Source organism: Drosophila melanogaster, chromosome X, assembly GCF_000001215.4.
Source record: "Drosophila melanogaster chromosome X".
NCBI lineage: Eukaryota > Metazoa > Arthropoda > Insecta > Diptera > Drosophilidae > Drosophila > Drosophila melanogaster.
Window position 1 is genome coordinate 1,158,145 of NC_004354.4, and position 18,183 is coordinate 1,176,327.

Below are 18,183 nucleotides of genomic sequence, written 5' to 3' on the forward strand. Positions count from 1 at the left end.
GAACAGCAACAAAAGGAATTCAGTGCCAGGAGAACGCACCTGCCTCCACTCCAACATCATTGGCTCCCCTTACGTGGTCACCCAAAGCAGTCACAATAAAATGCCAACTGCCAATAAATGCCAATAAATCAAACAATTGAGCACGGCCAAGTTGTGTGACGCCGTGCGCCAAATAAGTCCAACGGCCAATGTCCAATGTCCAAATGTCCCATGTCCGCTGACCGATGTGAAAGCGAACAAAAAGCTAGCAACCAACTTCTGAATGCCCGCCCCAATGGTTAGCAGTGGAGCAGACAAAGAACATCCAATACACCGATTGGAACTCAGGAATCGAGACAAACCATGTTGCATGTTCTTGGAATCGGGTTAAATTAGTAAAGAAGGTGCATAGTTAGAAACATTTCGCAGTCTCTCTCCAACACTCTCCAATTTCACACTTTAAAACAAACAACTTCTTGACCAAATAGTTATGTATTTATTTCGTCGCTCTATAGGAGCAACATTCAAATTTTTATGTACAACGTGTACGTGTACGGATGGTTTGACTAGAGATTTGGAACCCAACTAACTATCGATCGATGGCTGATCACACCTGCTTGACATTTCAAGTTCTTGTGAAAAAATACCGAAAATACTGAAAATGTTTCGATTCGCAATTGTCTGATGAGAACCTATACAGTGTATATTCTCTTCACAGTTGATCCCAGTTTATCCTTGGAGTCCTTGTGCAACTGATACTCCAGCACGTATATGTTGTCCATGCGTAGAACCTTGCGTAAAATGCGTCCAATTTCAAGGACTGTAGTCTGATTTCCCCCGTCAGCGTTCCAAATAGAGATCTTGTTCGACTTTCCGCGAATATTGACCACAACGCCACAAAGATCGTCCGAGTGCTTACAGGCCTCTCCAATCAGACAGAGCATGGCGTCCATCCAGAAACTGTCCAGAGCCATCTTGGCGCTCTTGGTCAAGTTGATGACCCAGCGTCCTCCATTGACATTGGCCTCATCCTCCCACATGGGTCGAATGCCCTTCTTGAACAGGGAGTAGTCACTGCCCAGCATAAGCTCGGATGGGGGCTTGATGTGAGTGATCAGGCTCCAAAACTTCTCCACGGTATCGAAGCTTGTAACCTTGTGCAGCATTTCTTCCCAACTTTTATTTCGATCGTTCTCTAGATACCACAGAGTCCAGCAGTTGTTGAGTGGATGTTGAGGATCCTCGACCTCCAAAAGTTCGGCGTTCTCCGCCGCGATGGTCAGATCATCATCACATTTATTGTTCAGTGACAGAAATTCTAGTGAATTGTCAAAAGCGACCACCGCATCTTCTTTTTTGGCCGGTGGACATGTGTTCTGTTTAATCCTGGGCTCGAGCCTCAAGCTCAAAAGCTTCTGCTCGGATAACCGCATTAGGACCTTCTGCCCTAAAAGATTTTCTTGTGTGATTATCTTTCCCTGCATATTCTTTTCGATTAGCTTCTTGTCCTGCAGATCCTTGTCGAGCACATTCTTCCTATATTGTGCACTAGTCGACTGCTCCTGTTCAGGGCTATTTTCTTTCTGCTGGACCATCTGTTTTCCTTGGCCTTTACCCTTCTCATTGTCATCATTTCCCGTCGACTTTCCATCTTTGCCCGGATTGTTGCTTCGACTGCTCTTGCTCGTCTGACTGGGAGTGCGTGGCGCATTCTTTTGATTCTTCTTGCCCTTCCGGTTCCCCTTGCCACGTTTTTGGGGCTCTGATGGCGACGTTTTGTTTGGATCATTCATCGGTTCTTGGGTCTTTTCTGGTTGAGTATCTTCAGTGGATTGAGGAGCTGCAGCAGGCTGGGTAACATCAGTTGGTGACTCCACTTTTTGGGGACCTTGTGTGGGATATTCATTGTTGTTCGCACAGCTTTTAAACATTGTTCTCGGATTGGCAAAGTCCCTCATCCTGTAAAAGCTGTTGGGAAGCATGGCGGCTTTGTTCGAGGTCAGCAACGGCTGTAGAGTTATACGGAAATGGCGAGGTTAGCGCTATGTTTAAACAAACAAATCTAACAAAAAAAAGGGTTAATATAATGGCGATTTTTGGGATCTTTCATTTTCGTAGCTTCCTATACAATTATATATATGATGAATCCACAAAGCCAAGCCAAACGCTCTTTCTGAACTTCCGACTAATGAGGCAAACAAGCCAACATGCCCCTTTTCTCTAAGACGTGAGCTGGAAATTTCTTCTTTGGAAGCACGAAAGGAAAAACTGACCAAGACCAAGGGACGTGTGCAGAAGTTGGCAACTTTAGCAACAAATATTTACACACCCCCCGAACTGAATGATTTGAGTGGGTGCAAAACCCCAAACACACGGGTGTAAGGTAACACAGCACGCATTTCTTATTAGCTGGGTCAAGTTGTGCTTGCCCCTTGGAAATAACCGAGTAAAAGCGTTTTTCACACGCCAAAATCTCCGATAGAAAAGATTACGATGCCTTGGTATTTACGCATCTTTTAAAATCATTAAAAATTCTCTACATTTACGATATGCAGCGGACGAAGGAATCTTTATGTAATGGCATCACAAAAGTAAACCACCAGGAGAACAAACTTTGATTTGACTCTGGCTGCCATAAGTTAAAATGGGGTCAAAAGGACTCGAATTTATGAGTGAGAAAAAATCAATCAGAAATTGGAATCAGAAACAGAATCCAAGGCGTGGCAAATGTTTGAGCGGACTTGGACTTTGAGCGAGTGTTGTGCTTTCACGCTTTTGGCAAGCAGTTTATGGCCATTTTATTTGACCCGATTTTGTTTTAATGGAATATCTGTGCCTTAACCATGGACTTCATATGTACATTTGTATCACTTGGCATGGGCTAAGAACTGTACAGATATGGGAATCTCCTTTCACTTCTGCCATACAAATTAGGGAAACAACAAAGGCAACACATTGCAGGAGGTTTTCCTTCTTAAAAGCCGTTTAGGGATCTCATACCCGACATTTCCAAATGTTCCTCTTTTAACTTAAATGACATCAAAATGAAAAGCAGGGCCAAAACAGAAACAGAAACTACAAGACGTGCGGGTGCACTTAGCGAAAGTATTACAGAGATCAACTAAATTTTATCGCGACAGTAGTTTAGATTATAGCATGTAATGAACTGCTTTTGAATCTTTATGTCACTGTACTTTGGCGATCTAGATTCATTTCAATGAATAATTTACTTATGGGAGTAGTCGAAAGCCACAATAGAAGGCACCTTGGATTTCTCTCAGTTCCCGCAAAGCAGTTTCGCCCTTCTCAGTTCCTATCGATGCAATTTTTTATTTGGCCCGATGCGATGTAAATATTGCATTAGACGGGGCCAAAGTGTTGGGCAAATTTATTGGCAGCACATAAATCGAGGACTCGCCCTCAACGGGTCGGTTGTCGTCTGTTGAAAAAGTAAATGTTCTAAAGGTAAATATGCACACAGCGAGGAAGTGGCACTCATTCAGTTGAACGTTGGAAGTGGGAAGGAAGTTGAAGGAAGGTGGACTACTCTACATTGGCATCTGTGCTCGCCTTCTGTGACCTATGACCTGTGAGCCATCGTCGCTGGCTGAAATGCCGAAATGTTGAAATGTTCAAATGCCGGCTGCTGACTGCTAGCTGCCTCGAAAAACTGATGAAAATGCAAAAATGTTGTTCCCAGTCCTTGCCTTTCCCCTCGGCTGCTATGCCAATTTTAATTAACAAAAAACATGAGCAGCTCCCTGTTGCGTTGTGTGTGTTTTGTTTAGCTCTGTTTTGTTTTGTTTTGTTTAGTTTAGTTCAGCTCTGTTCTGTTTTGTTTTGTTTGGCTAGTTTGAACTTTGTTCCTCGTATTCTTGTATGCCGGTTGCACTAGACGGGTGATGGGGTTAAGCAGGGGTAGCTCCATCCCCACTACCGTCAATCCGCTCAATTGCTCTAGCCCAACTTTTTGCATACTTTCGGGGATTCCCAGTAATCGGCGGCAGCCAATGAAATCTAAGCTGACCGACAGACAAGACATACTACATACGACAAGGAACACACTACCTTATTTGTAAACGAAGATGACGAAGGAGGAGAAACCCAACGAACAGTTCTAATGCCATAATTAATCACTACGAATTGGGTCTACACAACTTACCTAACGCACTGCGAATATCCGAATACCGCTTAGGTCAATCAAAATATATCAACAAATAAATCGCAATGGTTTTGTAAATAAAATTTGACTAAAACCCGGTTGTTCTCACAACGAAGTGTCGTCCAAAACTGATTTATATTTCTAGACTTACTTTGCTCTGAAAAATGACTTTTGGTAACAAAAGTCCGGTCCCACTTCGGTACTATTCTGCATTTTTTCCCATCACTGGGATCGGATTCGCGAGTATATGGCCTAATCCGAACTCCACTAAGCGCTCCTGGATTACAGCTAAAGCATTTAATTAAAAAATTGCATTGCTTTTGTTTTTGCGCGCTGCCATAATTTGCATGCCAACAACACTATGGCCTGCCTGTTTGCTCATATCATTAATTCGCAATTTGGCCAAATAATAATGAATATTTTCATCTTGTGTCGCTTTTTGCCCTGTTCAGTTCAGTTCAGTTAGCTCTGAGCGTGTTTTTGTTCACATTTGTATATTTGTTCATGTCCGTTCAGACATTCGCATTCAAATGTTTTGCGTTTTGTGTTCTTGTGCAATGCAATTAATTAGAAGTGGATAAATGGTGCATGAGTGTGCGCAAATTAAATTAAATTCTATGTGCATTTTTGCATTTTGCCAGCGAATGAATCGCTCTGAAAAAGTCATTTGGAGTTGAAATGCAAACACGGCATTCTGAAATCATCAAGCATTATGAGAATGCATAAACTGAAATTGAACCATAAACGCATGCCCCCCGCAAGCGGATTGCGGGTATTATCATTATGAAATGCTAAATCGTGTAAAATATTTAAAGAGTCGTTAGCAGTTGCATTACGCAAAAAAGCAACACATCAAATACAAACATCCCAATGCATCAAAAAGGCAATCAGAGGGCGGTTGTGGCGTCGGTGAGTCCACCTCCAACCCGACCAACAGTTCGTGGCCGACTGAAGCAAACGACAAGGATTTCCCAGGACCTGCTCGATCGAGCAACAGAGGGACAGGCAACTTAACAGACAACCGTGGAAACTTAACAGCTGTTGTAGGCAACTCATAGACGGAATCATGAAGAATATTGTGCCAAAATACAGCATTTTCTTTTATTGCTTGCCCAAATAATCACATGATAAACCCACAAAGAAGCCAGATATCAGTAATTTAAATAACTTTGGCACAGCTTAAAAGCCATAAATACATGCATACAGCGTTACACGCACTTGCACTTGCGGTGCATATAATAAGCCTCAGTTTTTGGAAAATCCCTCGCCTTCACACATACCACGAACTTGGGATCTGTGGATGGGACTATTGCCATCAATAGCCTGGCAGAGGGCTATCAATGAAAATCAATGTTCATCATATCGGGGCCGCACTTCACTGAAGGCAATCGTCTGTTTTTTCTGGCCAGGAGCTCTTTCAGCGGAAACGAATGCATTTCCTCGCGGATCCATTCCAATCGCTGCTCCCAAGAAGGCACTAAAATGGTAGGTGGGCTCCTTAAATGTACATTCTGATATTGACACACTTTTAATACACTCTGACCCCAGCGAAAGCTTTTCCTAATTGGAAGTTTTTCTTACTTTGCCTCCGATCTACGAGTAGTTCATCAAATATATCCACATTCGACCGCCTCTGAAGCCGGGCAGCACCATCGTAGCTGTCCAAAAGGAGTCCCAAAAGGAGGAGTAACTTGATGAAAATTATCACGAACAAAACGCGGAACAGGCGTGTGTAGCTAGCCGACATATCGAATTTTGAATGATTCGGAACATACCGTCAAAAGCCAGAGTCACCGCGGCCTCGACATCTGTTCAAAACTGGTGGCGAAATGTTTTCTTTATCCGTCGACTTGGAGCTGTGACCTTATCGATGGAAACTTGTAAAGTCGTACTGGAAAAACACTAAAGCCCCAAACTGTGTTCTGTGTTCAGATAAACAAAAACACTAAAGAAGTTTGCTAATTATTGAGCTAAGGGACACATTCAACCTAAGCTGAAAAAATTACAAGTAGAAATTCACTATTTCTACGTATACCCAAGTTTAATAGGTAGAGCAACACATCGACCAGGAAATGCGTCCAAAAACAGGCGACAGGACCGGAAACCAAAAACGAAATGCAGACAGCAACTAAAACTCAAGCAGACACCAAAACCAGCCAAGCGGAATCAGGCGCAAGTTTTAAGAATAACAAACAAGAATAGGGCGACTCACGTGTGGCTTCGTTGCAAGGATCCGCAGAAAGTTGGCACAAGGTGTGCAATAGACACCGGGAACCCCAGCCCAGTCCCATGCCAAAACCCAAATACGAGTACAAGTAAGCGGCAAAATACTGAGTGCACACGAAAACGCACCTGGGCGCAAATGAATGATGATGATGTTGCCACAACAGCCGCAGGCAGAAGCAGCAGTAGCAGTTTCTTTCACAAGGTTCTCAACAGTGTCAAAAGATGCCATCGCCGTGGATTAATATTGTGTGGATCAACTGTTTTACTTGGTTTAAGTCATTTTTGTTCGAAGTAAGCCCAGTGAACTGAACTTAAATGTTAAAATTGAAGCTATTTACTTTAATGCGCCGTTCTCTGCGCTTCTCAAAAATCCAACTGTATGCACATCGCAACGCTTTAAAAATTTGCTTACCTCTAAGCGCCGTTCTCGCGTGCCTCATATACAAGCATTGCACCGCATCAGTAATTTAATGACTTTTAAGCGCCGTTCTCTGCGCTTCTCAAAAATCCAAGTGTATGCACATTGTAACTCTTTAAAGATTTAATTACTTTTAAGCGCCATTCACTGGGCTTCTCAAAGTCCAAGCATTGGACCACATTAATAGTTGAATTACCTTTAAGCGCCGTTCTCTGCGCTTCTCAAAAATCCAACTGTATGCACATCGCAACGCTTTAAAAATTTAGTTACCTTTAAGCGCCATTCACTGCGCTTCTCAAAGTCCAAGCATTGGACCACATTAGAAGTTGAATTACCTTTAAGCGCCGTTCTCTGCGCTTCTCAAAAATCCAAGTGTATGCACATTGTAACTCTTTAAAGATTTAATTACTTTTAAGCGCCATTCACTGTGCTTCTCAAAGTCCAAGCATTGGACCACATTAGAAGTTGAATTACCTTTAAGCGCCGTTCTCTGCGCTTCTCAAAAATCCAAGTGTATGCACATTGTAACTCTTTAAAGATTTAATTACTTTTAAGCGCCATTCACTGCGCTTCTCAAAGTCCAAGCATTGGACCACATTAGAAGTTGAATTACCTCTAAGCGCCGTTCTCTGCGCTTCTCAAAAATCCAACTGTATGCACATCGCAACGCTTTAAAAATTTAGTTACTTTTAAGCGCCATTCACTGCGCTTCTCAAAGTCCAAGCATTGGACCACATTAGAAGTTGAATTACCTTTAAGCGCCGTTCTCTGCGCTTCTCAAAAATCCAAGTGTATGCACATTGTAACTCTTTAAAGATTTAATTACTTTTAAGCGCCATTCACTGCGCTTCTCAAAGTCCAAGCATTAGACCACATTAGAAGTTGAATTACCTTTAAGCGCCGTTCTCTGCGCTTCTCAAAAATCCAACTGTATGCTCATCGCAACGCTTTAAAGATTTAGTTACCTCTAAGCGTCATTCACTGCGCTTCTCAAAGTTAAAGCATTGGACCACATTAGAAGTTGAATTACCTTTAAGCGCCGTTCTCTGCGCTTCTCAAAAGGCCAAGTGTATTTATTTATTTAATTTCTATTGAAAATCAAACCTATTTTGATTCCAGTATTAAGCAGAATACGACCCACTGTCGGCGCTAGAAGGTGTGTTCCTTAGCTCAAATGTAGCAACTTTTTGCTCAAGCAAATTGCCAGCCTGAGCAGGGCACGCCCCCACTTTGCCCCCAGCATGCCCAGACCTCTAAAAGCACCTTCTTTTGTCTACAGCTGGCGGGCAGTGAAAGTCGACTGCAACAACTCCACGCTCGTGTCTCCGCCCTGTTGCATTTCACTTAGAATGCTTTTAACCAAAACATTAAGCAGCTGGTGTCACATTATATCAGCGAGGCGGAGGCGAGGCTTAGTTAGCCTGGGAGCAGCAGCCGCAGCAACATGCAACCAGCTACCAACAAACAGCAACCAGCAACAGCAGCAAATTTATGGCCCGAATTAGCCCCGCCCGAACTGGAATCCCACCCCCAGCATCTGAAATGCTGTGGCTGACTAAAAACAAGGCACTCAGAAGAGCGAAGTCGGCTGGGAAGATGATGAGGACGCCCTACTAATGAGCTGAATTATTTCACGTAGGGAAAGCTTCCAAAGGGTTATCGTAAGTAGACAAGTTTTGGATGTCAAATACTCTTAAATTCGTCCTGTTTCTACAACATCAAAGGCGCTCGGTGTGGTAAGTGTAGACGACTCTGCATATCTAATGATTAGTTTGCTTATCCGTTCGTGTCCTCCTAAAATTAATAACTATTTGCCCAAATATGCTACAAATTTCCATTCATTTCTTCTGTTAGAAGTTCTATGTCAAACGAGAAATCCCTTGTGATTTGCGTTACTATACACAAATCTCAATTACTTAGAATGCCAACATTGACTTCTCCACATGTATGTGGGCATGGCATTAGGCTCTGGGAAAACAAGAGCACAGCTCAATCTAACTGCACTAATTGAAAACCGTAGATGGAAATAATAAGGCAATTTAACAGGGCCAAGGAAGAAATAATCCTGCTGGCATTCGTCCATCCACATCCAGGAGCAACAGTGAAGTACGTGCGTCAGTCAATCAATCAATCATTCGGTCTGAAAGGTACTGCCAAACGAAAATTCCATCGCAATGCAGTTGACCTGGCCTTAACAACACAACTCCACCGGCTGCACCGTCATTTGCCCTATTTGTGTATTAAAATTAAATTTTGCATAATAAAGTTTACGAAAAATGGCTATGGACCTTGTTTTTGCAGGAGCTATTTTAACTAGTCGCCCTGCTGCCGCCAGGCAATAATTTACTTTTACTTAGGGTGGTCCAGCTTTGAATAATTGATGAAATCGTCCATGAAAAGACTATTCATGCACTTTAAGCTGATTTACTTGGGCATTGAATTAAAATGCCCGCACCCACAGAGTGCATTGACTGCCAAAGCAACACGACTCGACCCGGACCGCACTCTATAAATCACGGAACCCTAGTCTGCTGGCCACCACATGCGAATCGAAAGGACGGACAGGACAAACGGGAGTCCGGGTTCGAGGGCGAGGAGGCTGCCAGCGAGTCAGTAGGGTCAAGGCCACCTGCAGAGGGGCCGGCCAGTCGCCAGGTCTTGATGCTGCGTGCAAAATAATAAAGTATAATTTAGACATTTGATTTGAGCCTGTTTGAGCGCGATTATTGTATGCAGTGTATTGAGTTTCATATAATCTTAAATAGCTGTGCTGCGAAACAAATGCGTTGAGTAACTTTTAATTAGAATAATCTATAGATAGGAAGAATATTTCATCTTCTTTTAACCTCTAACCCAATTTATTAAATTATACGCTTTCTGACAGACGCACCTAAGCTGTAATTTATGTTGATTAATCTATTTATATGCCCTAAGTGGAGACCTTTAAGTCGAGTTCGCCAGACTGAAAGAGTCCCGTGCTTCACCTTGCATTCGCAATAAAGATAGGCGGGGATCACCGGGACATTGCCAGCCTTCCACCTTGACCCTAGACCACTTGTTTTGCACTAATTTATCAGGTTTGTGGTCCAGTACTCAGGCCTCAATCTTTTGTTCGAAGGCAAGGAGCTTGGGGCTTTAGGTCGAGTTCTGGATACCGGACAAGGGACAACGGACAACGGCCACGGCACATCGGTTAGTGGAATCTGTGCGTTAGTGTTATCTAGCTGCAGCAGCATCATCAGCATGATTAATTGATGAAAATCCTTTTTGCCATGCAGGATAATAAATTACAATAGCAGGCCAAACGGACGGACGGTTGGACGGCGGACAGGTGGCACGGTACCCAAAAGTAGGGGGAATCACAGACGTGTAGCATGTGTTGCAAATGGCTAACACAGACAACTTTGATTTAGTACGCGGAGGGAGCGGGGCTTGCATATGCATGAGCTAGTGCCAGTGTTCTGTGTGTGGCTGTGTGCCTCTGTGTATGGGTGTGTGTGTTGGCCTCCCTCTGCATTGAATTAAACTCCTCGGCGAGAATGAGTTCCGTTGCCGTTTCCACGGCATCCGTTCCCTTGGATCGTCCAGGACGATGATGACGCGCTGCCTGTTCCCCAAATTAGCTTAATTTCATTTAAAAGGATACACGCTGCAAGCTGAGTTCGGCGTGGCATGTTTGATTCCAGAGCAGGAGGCGATGGTGGGTGTCAGGAGCAGCTAACGAAGAGGAAAGTTAAATGGTTCCGTACGGAATCAGAAATGTTTAACTAGTTGGCAGCAAGGAAAACTGTGCATTGATGAGCGGATTCAATATGCTGAACGGCATAGCTACTGATGCACGAGTTGATAAGTCCTAGCCTTTTATGCGCTTCTCATTACTTTTCCTTTGACTTTGGTGTTAAAAGGCTTAAACGATTTAATGGACATCCCAAATATTGAAGATCTTGTGAATTACAACAAACACTGTAATGAGGATCGACTAGACTCCTATCATGGAAGGGAGTCAGGAGGTCGAAAGCCAGAAATAGTTGACGGCCGTGAAAGACCACCTCCCATTTCAGGCTACTGACAGGCTGGCTGGGTGGCTCACGGATGTGTGTGTGTGTGTGTGTGTTTATAATTCATTAGTTTGCTAAATGTATTTCCTAGCTTAATTGGGTAGTAAAGCACACAGGCTAAGCTCATAAAGCAACCAGCAAGGCAAACATCCAGCTTGCCTCCCCCAGCGAGTCCTTGACGATGTCTGATTAAGGCAGTCGGAAAGAAAAGCATCTGGCGAGCAGGCAAAAGTGGGGAAAGTTGGCGGGCGGGGCAGCTGAAGATCCATTTACTACGTTTCGTTTTCCTCGGCGGCGGTGTGTGTGTGTGTGTGTGCAGTAGCCACAAATTGCTAACCGGATTGGTAGCGTAACAGAGGAGGTCATCTCATTTGCTTGGCTTCAAAAGCAGCCCATCTGCCGATGCTCGAGTGCAACGTGGCGTATGCTCAATATTTGAAACGCCACCCACTGATTATAATTGTTCATTATTGCAGCTGTTCTCTTCTGACCGAGTTCGATCCATTAACATGTACTTTTTCGTTGCTTCATATCTGCTCGTTTATACTTGTCTTGATCTTCATTACCATTGTTTTATATTTCCTTATCCCTTTTTAGAGTGCTTGCTTATTGCATATTTAATTTCAAATCTTAAAAGTATGCTTTGCATTTAACATCACTCAGCTCTGAAGATAGTCATGCGCCTTGGCGTACTTTTAGTCAATGCCTAGGAACTGCTTCTTATCAGTATCTCTTAAGAAGTCGAATCTTATTGAAGTTAAGACCCAACACTGCCGCACACAAAACTAGGTAGTCGAGATCTCTAAGAGGTAATCGCACTGTCATGTCGAATATTTGCTGAGCCTTAACCCCGTGCCCGATGGAAATCGCTATGCGAACCGGTTTCGTGTACGCACTATGATAGTCAACGTTGATTTGCCCCAGCATCACGGAAGCAAGTGAGCAATTAAAGTTAGTCTAGCCTTAACGCGAGTCCGAGATCATGTGGCGAATCTTACCCAGGCCAGAGATTTTGCTCTCTGCTTTGCTCTGCCCAACCAATCCCAATCCGCGTGAAATTGGGAAAGCGTGGGCTTGGACACAAGACGACATACATATACATATAGTATAGTACATGTATGTACATGTATCGTAAAGTGCACTCAGTGCGGATTGATTAGGAAACCCATTGCCTAAACAATAAACGGAGACGTAAACAGAGAGCCACCTGAAACCGACAACTGTCGACCCAAGAAAAATTCCGCAATCGCAACAATCGATCGGGGAACAGCTAAATCACATTTCCCCCGATCACCGACGCTTTGTTCTTAGTTTTCAACCACGCTGTTGTTGCCGTGCGGTGGCAGATTGCCGACTCAACTGGAAGTGCAAACATGCTGGGTTGCCAACTATCCGATACCTGGTAGTCAGGCCTCAGGTTCTGTGAACTCATTGGGTAATGAGTTGAAAAAAAAAAAAGAACGACGAGTCCGAGTAAAATCTCCGACCGCGATTACTTGATGGCAATAAAACACATAAAAGGTCATGTAAATGATATTTGTACACAACTTCGTCCAAGGCCATAAATTATATTTTATTACACTTCTGCAAACTAAACGTATAAATTAGCTAGGGGCTAGCGGTTAGCGACTTTTTTCCGGTAACCAATATACCTTATTTTTTTTTTTACAAATACCAACGCAAAATCCAAAAGAAACAGAGACCGCCGGCAATTGCGATAGCAAGTACATAAATATACCTATATGCCGATAAGATATAACATGCATGATGAACAAACCAAACGGCCGATTATCGAGGCTAGAAATTTGGCAAATTTACAATTCGGCGAAATTGTCAATAGTTCTGGAGCTCGTTTCCACGCTACCTTCTTCATGATTGGTACCGGAGAGGGATCGGCCCACCACTTGACGAGAAATCATCACTCGCGTTTATCTAGGATTTGTAATTGCCGGAAAAGAATCAGACCCTGGAAAAACTTTGTACTTTGGCCGCAGTGGCCGAAGTGTGAATGATGTCACTGTCGTTTGATTGAACAAAGCCGAAACGCAATCGCACAGTGAGTCAAAGTGCGCACTCACAAGATGAAATAATGAGCTTTAGAAATACATTAAATGTTTTAACCGTTGTCAGTGATAATCATTGATATCTGTATCCTATTTCTGCATTATTCGGTTATATATTTAGGTAATAAATATGCGACCGAGGGTCACAAAGAATTACGATCCCCATTGCAAATGAATAATCTCGAATATATAAATTGATTAATCAGCTTGAGTTTTCAGAAAGAATTATTATCAGGAAAGACAAAAAGACGAAGTTTACTAGCGATAAGATTGTCGAAATCGGGTTTGGAATGGATTACGACTGAGCCCACTGTGCGGCGTCATCGACGCTTGGTTTCGCTGTGCCATGTCGCTTCGTGCCCTGTAGAAGTCGTTCTCATTCAGTCACGGGCAGCACTTAACCACAGTCGGATCTACAGACGCACACCACCGCCACCAACACCACCACATCGACCTATCCATCCATCGCCAGCATGAACAAGTACGGGATGGTCGGCGTCTGCCTACTGGCTGCTCTGGGCGCTCTGCTCCTGGAGGTCACTGCCTCTCCTTCGTCCGCCGCCTCGTCTAAGGTGGATCCTAGCCAACTTGGCGGACTTTCAGCTCAGTTCTTGCCACCCGAGTACCGCAACACGAACGTTAGCATCGGTAAGATTTTGGGACAGTGACATAACCGTCCCCTGGCTATATTCCCCTCCTTTCTTCGGAGTTTGCAATCACATCTTTATTATATCAAATGACCCATTATCTCTTTATCCCTTATAGAGGATATAAAAAGAATATATCGTGAAAAATGCAAGAAGGTAAATGGAGCGGACAACGCAACCTTCTACGAAGAAATCGAGCGGGCGGCAGCCAAGATGAGCACCTGCATCAGCGGGGTGGTCAATCTGACGGCTCTGCAGGAGGAGATGGATGTGGCGAGGCCGAACGGCGACTTGGACACCGTGTTTAGCAAATACTGTCTCAAGGCACCGGAGGCAGAGGCCTGCGTCAAGGAGTTCAACGACAAGGCGCAGCATTGCTTGACCCCCGAGGAGAAGCGCCACCAGGAGACGGTTACCCGAATTGGAGCGTCCGTTTTGGGATTCGCCTGTTCGCGTGGCGGCGATCAGATTGCCCTCTTCATTGCCGAGCAGGGACCCGAGTGCCTGGAGGCCAACAAGGAAGCCATTAGCAATTGCCTCAATCAATCCTTTCATCAGTACATTCCCAAGGATGGCCAAGTTCCGGACCTGATGAGCCGCCCAGAGCTCCTTTTCTCACCCACCCACTGCGTGGACCTGCAGCGCTTCGAGGCCTGTGTCATCCATCATTTGGAGCAGTGCACGCAGATCACCACCGCTAATATCGTTCAGTCCGTCTTCCGTTTCGTGAAGAACGAGACCGACTGCCAGGCTTGGATGCAGGCACGTGCGAACGAGAAGCCCATTCTGATGGCCGCCTCCAGCAACAACACAGCCCCTGGACTCGCCTACTCCCTGGCCGGCACTCTTTTGGGCGCCACAATACTCCTGATACTCCCCTGAATGAAAAGCATAGTGAGGTAATCTTTTTTTTTTTTCGATAACAAACGCCTGTGTATTGCGGACATTTTTTTTGTTTGTGTGTGTATAGTGGGCACCGAGTATCGGTGCCGTAGTATTTAATGTCTCCTAAGGAATTGCCAATAATAAACGTGATTACGATGAACGCACCCCGCCCAATTGGAATCACCGCTGGGCCTTGGTCAGCCGGCATATCGGTTGTCTGGCCGGAACTGCAGTATTATATTTGGATGTGGAGCTGGGCAGCAAATCGATGAATGTTTTTTTCATTTATTTAAAAACACTGATAAGATAGTGAGCGTGTATTTTCAAACACCTAGCTGGAGTGACTCAATGCCCGTAGTTCCCCAGGAATTTGATCTATACAATGGGTCGGTATTCTAGATAAGCCCTGATCCTCTGGTCCCTAGTCCCTTACAACCGCAGCGGAAACACGAATCAGTTATAGATCATGGCATACTCTTAGGCGAAACTGTAAATAAGTGGCATGCTGGATTGAATGCTTCATCAGTTTTACGAGCTGATAAGTTGTCGGGCCGGCAGTGCGAAACTACAAAAATATAAACGGCGGACTTATCGTGCGTAATGCGTAATGACTGGGTTTACTCAGCGAAATTGGGTAATTGTACGGCCACTGTATCTGAAGTATTTACCGCGGGCTCTGCCTTGGAATAGGCACTATCGCACTCGTGGTATCTGGAATGCCATCGGTGCTTTAATTGCTTTTGCACTGGTTATGTCCATTTCGGACGTCAGCTATTCCCAAATTTTGTAATAATCCACAACATTTCATAAGCGATATGAAAACCGTTATTAACATCGAATAGATGTTAATAATAATAAAGAATAAAGTATTTCTAGGACAGAGTTCATCTGCTGCAATGCAATTATTTCTTCCACTAGATTAATTAGCGTACAACATGTCTTCGATGATTCGTGGGTTTTTCGCAGGAACCAAGTTTACCGATAAACGCCCACTTTCCCGCTATAATGAACTGTGTTCCGAGTTAATGAGGTTACCTTGCTCGGCATGAAACAAACTATACCAAAGTCGGGAAAGGGACGCAGATGACGACTTCGGTGGCTCCCCAACCCCTCCCCCCCCCCTCACACACACACACACACACAAAGATTGCTTTTTCATTTGCTCACTAGCCGGGAACAATCAATCACTGCGAATTCCGCACCTATCACATCAGCAAAATCGGTAGAGAAAATACGCTGAACTATGATGGATGGGGGTTTTCCACTTCCAGATGATAAGTCTCGATCGCAGCTTGGGGTAAACATTTATTTTTAGAACAGTCTTAAATTAACATAGTGAGTACATTTATCGCACGATATAAATATAATAAATAGCAAAAAAAAAAAAAAAAACACAAAAGGTTGTACAATTACTTCGACGTCGAACTATTTAGCTACAGGAAGTATATCCACAGACAACAGCATTTTGGGGCACTTTGATGTCCAATTCTATTAAAGCATGAATTCTATTATCAGCAATGTAGATAAGCATACAGCCACCAACCGTTTAACCCTTGTCCAACTATTCTGACACACAAACGCCTACAAACTAGTTAGTTGACCTGTTTAATCTTTGGAGCACTACACGAACCAACAATACGAGACAAACCTTAGCTGTAATGATCATGATACTGGCTTCGGAGGCAGTGGAACAAGTGGCTGTTGCTCACGGTCCAGATCGTCACCTTCCTGGTCCAGCGATTCCTCCAGCTGCTGTTGCTGCTCCTCGGGATCGCTGACTTGGGCCAGCACATCGTCCAGATGAAGCCACACATACTCCACAGCGGCCCGCAGTTCGCCGGCAAACTTCCAGACGCTGCGATCATCCGTCAGATTGGTTAGGTTATATTTGTCATCGGGTTCCCGGTAGTGTTGCATTTGGGCAATGGACGTGTTCAAGGTCCGAGGGTTACATCCGCCGGGCAGCCACTTGAGGGTAAAGTGGTTGTGCAGCGTCAAGGATAGACGGGCGTTGTGGAAGCACTTGGTAGCCCGTCCTGGCATAGAGTAGTTCTTGATCCGCTGTGTGTGCTGGAGGACGTACAACTCCCCGGCGATAGCCTGCTCCTCGTGATTGCTGAACTCGGTGGGCACTTTGGTGAAGTACGAATTGATGAAGCACAAGGCAGGGAAGCGACCAGCACACTTGCCGCCCTTTTCGACCTCTAGGGCGTGAGCCTTCTGCACCAACTGATGCCAGTTGCGGTTGTCACCCAGAGGCATTATTACCTCATCCACATCCACGTTGACCAGATAGTCGTGCCGGTACAGATTCCTGTAGAAGCAATCGTTGTAGGGTATCAGTTCGTTTAGTCTTTTCTCTAGTTTCCTGTGCTGCAGCAACATGTGCTGGTAGTGTCTCAGTCTGGGCATTCCATTGGCCAGGGTCAAAGGTCTCAGCTCCAAGTATCCAGTGCGCTGATAGTAGTCGAGGACCCTCTGCACCGCTGGATGAACATCGTACATATAGGCGTAGATCCGTGAGGCTCCCAAAATTCGCTGCAGCTCAAACCACTCGATAAGGCGCTCTGATAAATCCACATAGGGAAAATCGAATCCCTTGAGGCAAACTCCAAAGTTCTGAAGAGCTTCATTTTGACTTTGGATAGTGGCATTTTGGGACTTGGGATTTTGAGAGGGCGGGATCACCACGGGCAGTGACTGCTTCCGATTCATATTGACCCTCAGCGAATTTCCCGCCTTTTCGCAATGCCGCGCAACTAGGGAAACTGTTTTTGGAAAGGAGTTCACCGTAGGCGGCGGCAATTCACTGGGAACCGGACAGCTCAACAGGTGCGGGTAGTTAAGATTCGGCTTATTGCCCCACGCCTCGACCCACACACTCAGGAACTCCGCCACGGGTACAAAAATGGGCTGCCGATATCCCTCAAACCACATTTGACAATGGGTTGGTGGGAACTCGTTGTCGATCTGATTGGCAGTGGCCAAAATCCTTACCGTTGGCAATTTAAGCCCTTTCCGCTTGTCCAAGTAGGCGGCGTATAGCCGAAAGGTCACGTTCGCGTTGACGAAGGTCTGCCAGTAGATGTTGTGCAGCTGCAGGTCCAGGGGATCGGGATATACAGCACATGTTTTGTTTATCTTGTAGCCCATGGGTTTGGCCCAGTGGTACCAGAAGCCATAGTCCACCTCTGGCAGTTCCTGCTCCAATTGCCGCACAAGTTCCTCTTTTATGGGCTCCTCCAGGTGCCGAATCGGTGGGGGAGTTACTTTTGCAGCCAGTCCGGCCTCCACACTAACACCATATTGGCCCAAGGGAGTGGGTTTGAGATGATCCGTGCGCTGGAGAGCACTTAGGAGGACGAAGATCGCCAAGACGGCCACCGTCACCAGAATTGTGAGCCGAATGAAGCCACCTCTTGTTGACATTATGCTCGACTACGTACTGAGCACTGAAGATAGTTTCCCCAAAGCAGGAATCGCAATCTAATCAAAGCGAGAGTGGCTGCGATAATAGCCGCCTTCATGTTGAATTATCTATGGCTGCGAGCTGGTGGGCTTTATCAATTAGCCAAATTTAGTAGGACCTATCCGGTCGCATAATAATTGTATTTACGAAACGATTGGATTGCTTTCATCGATCTGTAAGCTGGAATGTTAATCGCTTTGCCATTTGGATTTGCCGTGTAAAACCCAACGATCTTTGCGGTCAAAGTCTCGCGCTTTTACGCAGAGTAAAAATACT

At 44.8% G+C, this 18,183-nt stretch overlaps 3 protein-coding genes and 1 pseudogene across 5 annotated transcripts; 1 reads left to right on the plus strand and 3 right to left on the minus strand.

The window, feature by feature from the left end:
- Positions 1–454: 454 nt before the first annotated feature.
- Positions 455–4,245, minus strand: eIF4E7 (eukaryotic translation initiation factor 4E7). Its single transcript, NM_166870.2, has 2 exons — positions 4,142–4,245; positions 455–1,988 (listed from the first exon to the last, which is right to left on the minus strand). The coding sequence occupies exon 2, from the start codon at positions 1,959–1,961 to the stop codon at positions 672–674; it is 1,290 nt and encodes a 429-aa protein (NP_726718.1). The 5' UTR covers positions 1,962–1,988; positions 4,142–4,245; the 3' UTR covers positions 455–671.
- A 1,230-nt stretch (positions 4,246–5,475) lies between these two features.
- CR34320 lies at positions 5,476–5,961 on the minus strand (annotated as a pseudogene).
- A 6,722-nt stretch (positions 5,962–12,683) lies between these two features.
- Positions 12,684–15,653, plus strand: CG11378 (uncharacterized protein). 3 transcript variants are annotated; one of them, NM_001272191.1, is made up of 3 exons: positions 12,684–13,027; positions 13,126–13,554; positions 13,672–14,596. In NM_001272191.1, exons 2-3 carry the CDS (start codon positions 13,380–13,382, stop codon positions 14,433–14,435), a joined length of 939 nt encoding a protein of 312 aa, NP_001259120.1. In that variant the 5' UTR covers positions 12,684–13,027; positions 13,126–13,379; the 3' UTR covers positions 14,436–14,596. The 3 variants fall into 3 exon arrangements, with proteins under 3 accessions (NP_001259120.1, NP_001284765.1, NP_569886.1); NM_001297836.1 differs by lacking the exon at positions 12,684–13,027 and having other exon boundaries at positions 13,281–13,554; positions 13,672–15,653; NM_130530.4 differs by lacking the exon at positions 12,684–13,027 and having other exon boundaries at positions 13,281–13,554.
- A 79-nt stretch (positions 15,654–15,732) lies between these two features.
- On the minus strand, positions 15,733–17,891 carry CG11384 (uncharacterized protein). The gene has a single exon (NM_130531.4). It carries the CDS (start codon positions 17,865–17,867, stop codon positions 16,101–16,103), a length of 1,767 nt encoding a protein of 588 aa, NP_569887.1. The 5' UTR covers positions 17,868–17,891; the 3' UTR covers positions 15,733–16,100.
- Positions 17,892–18,183: the final 292 nt, after the last annotated feature.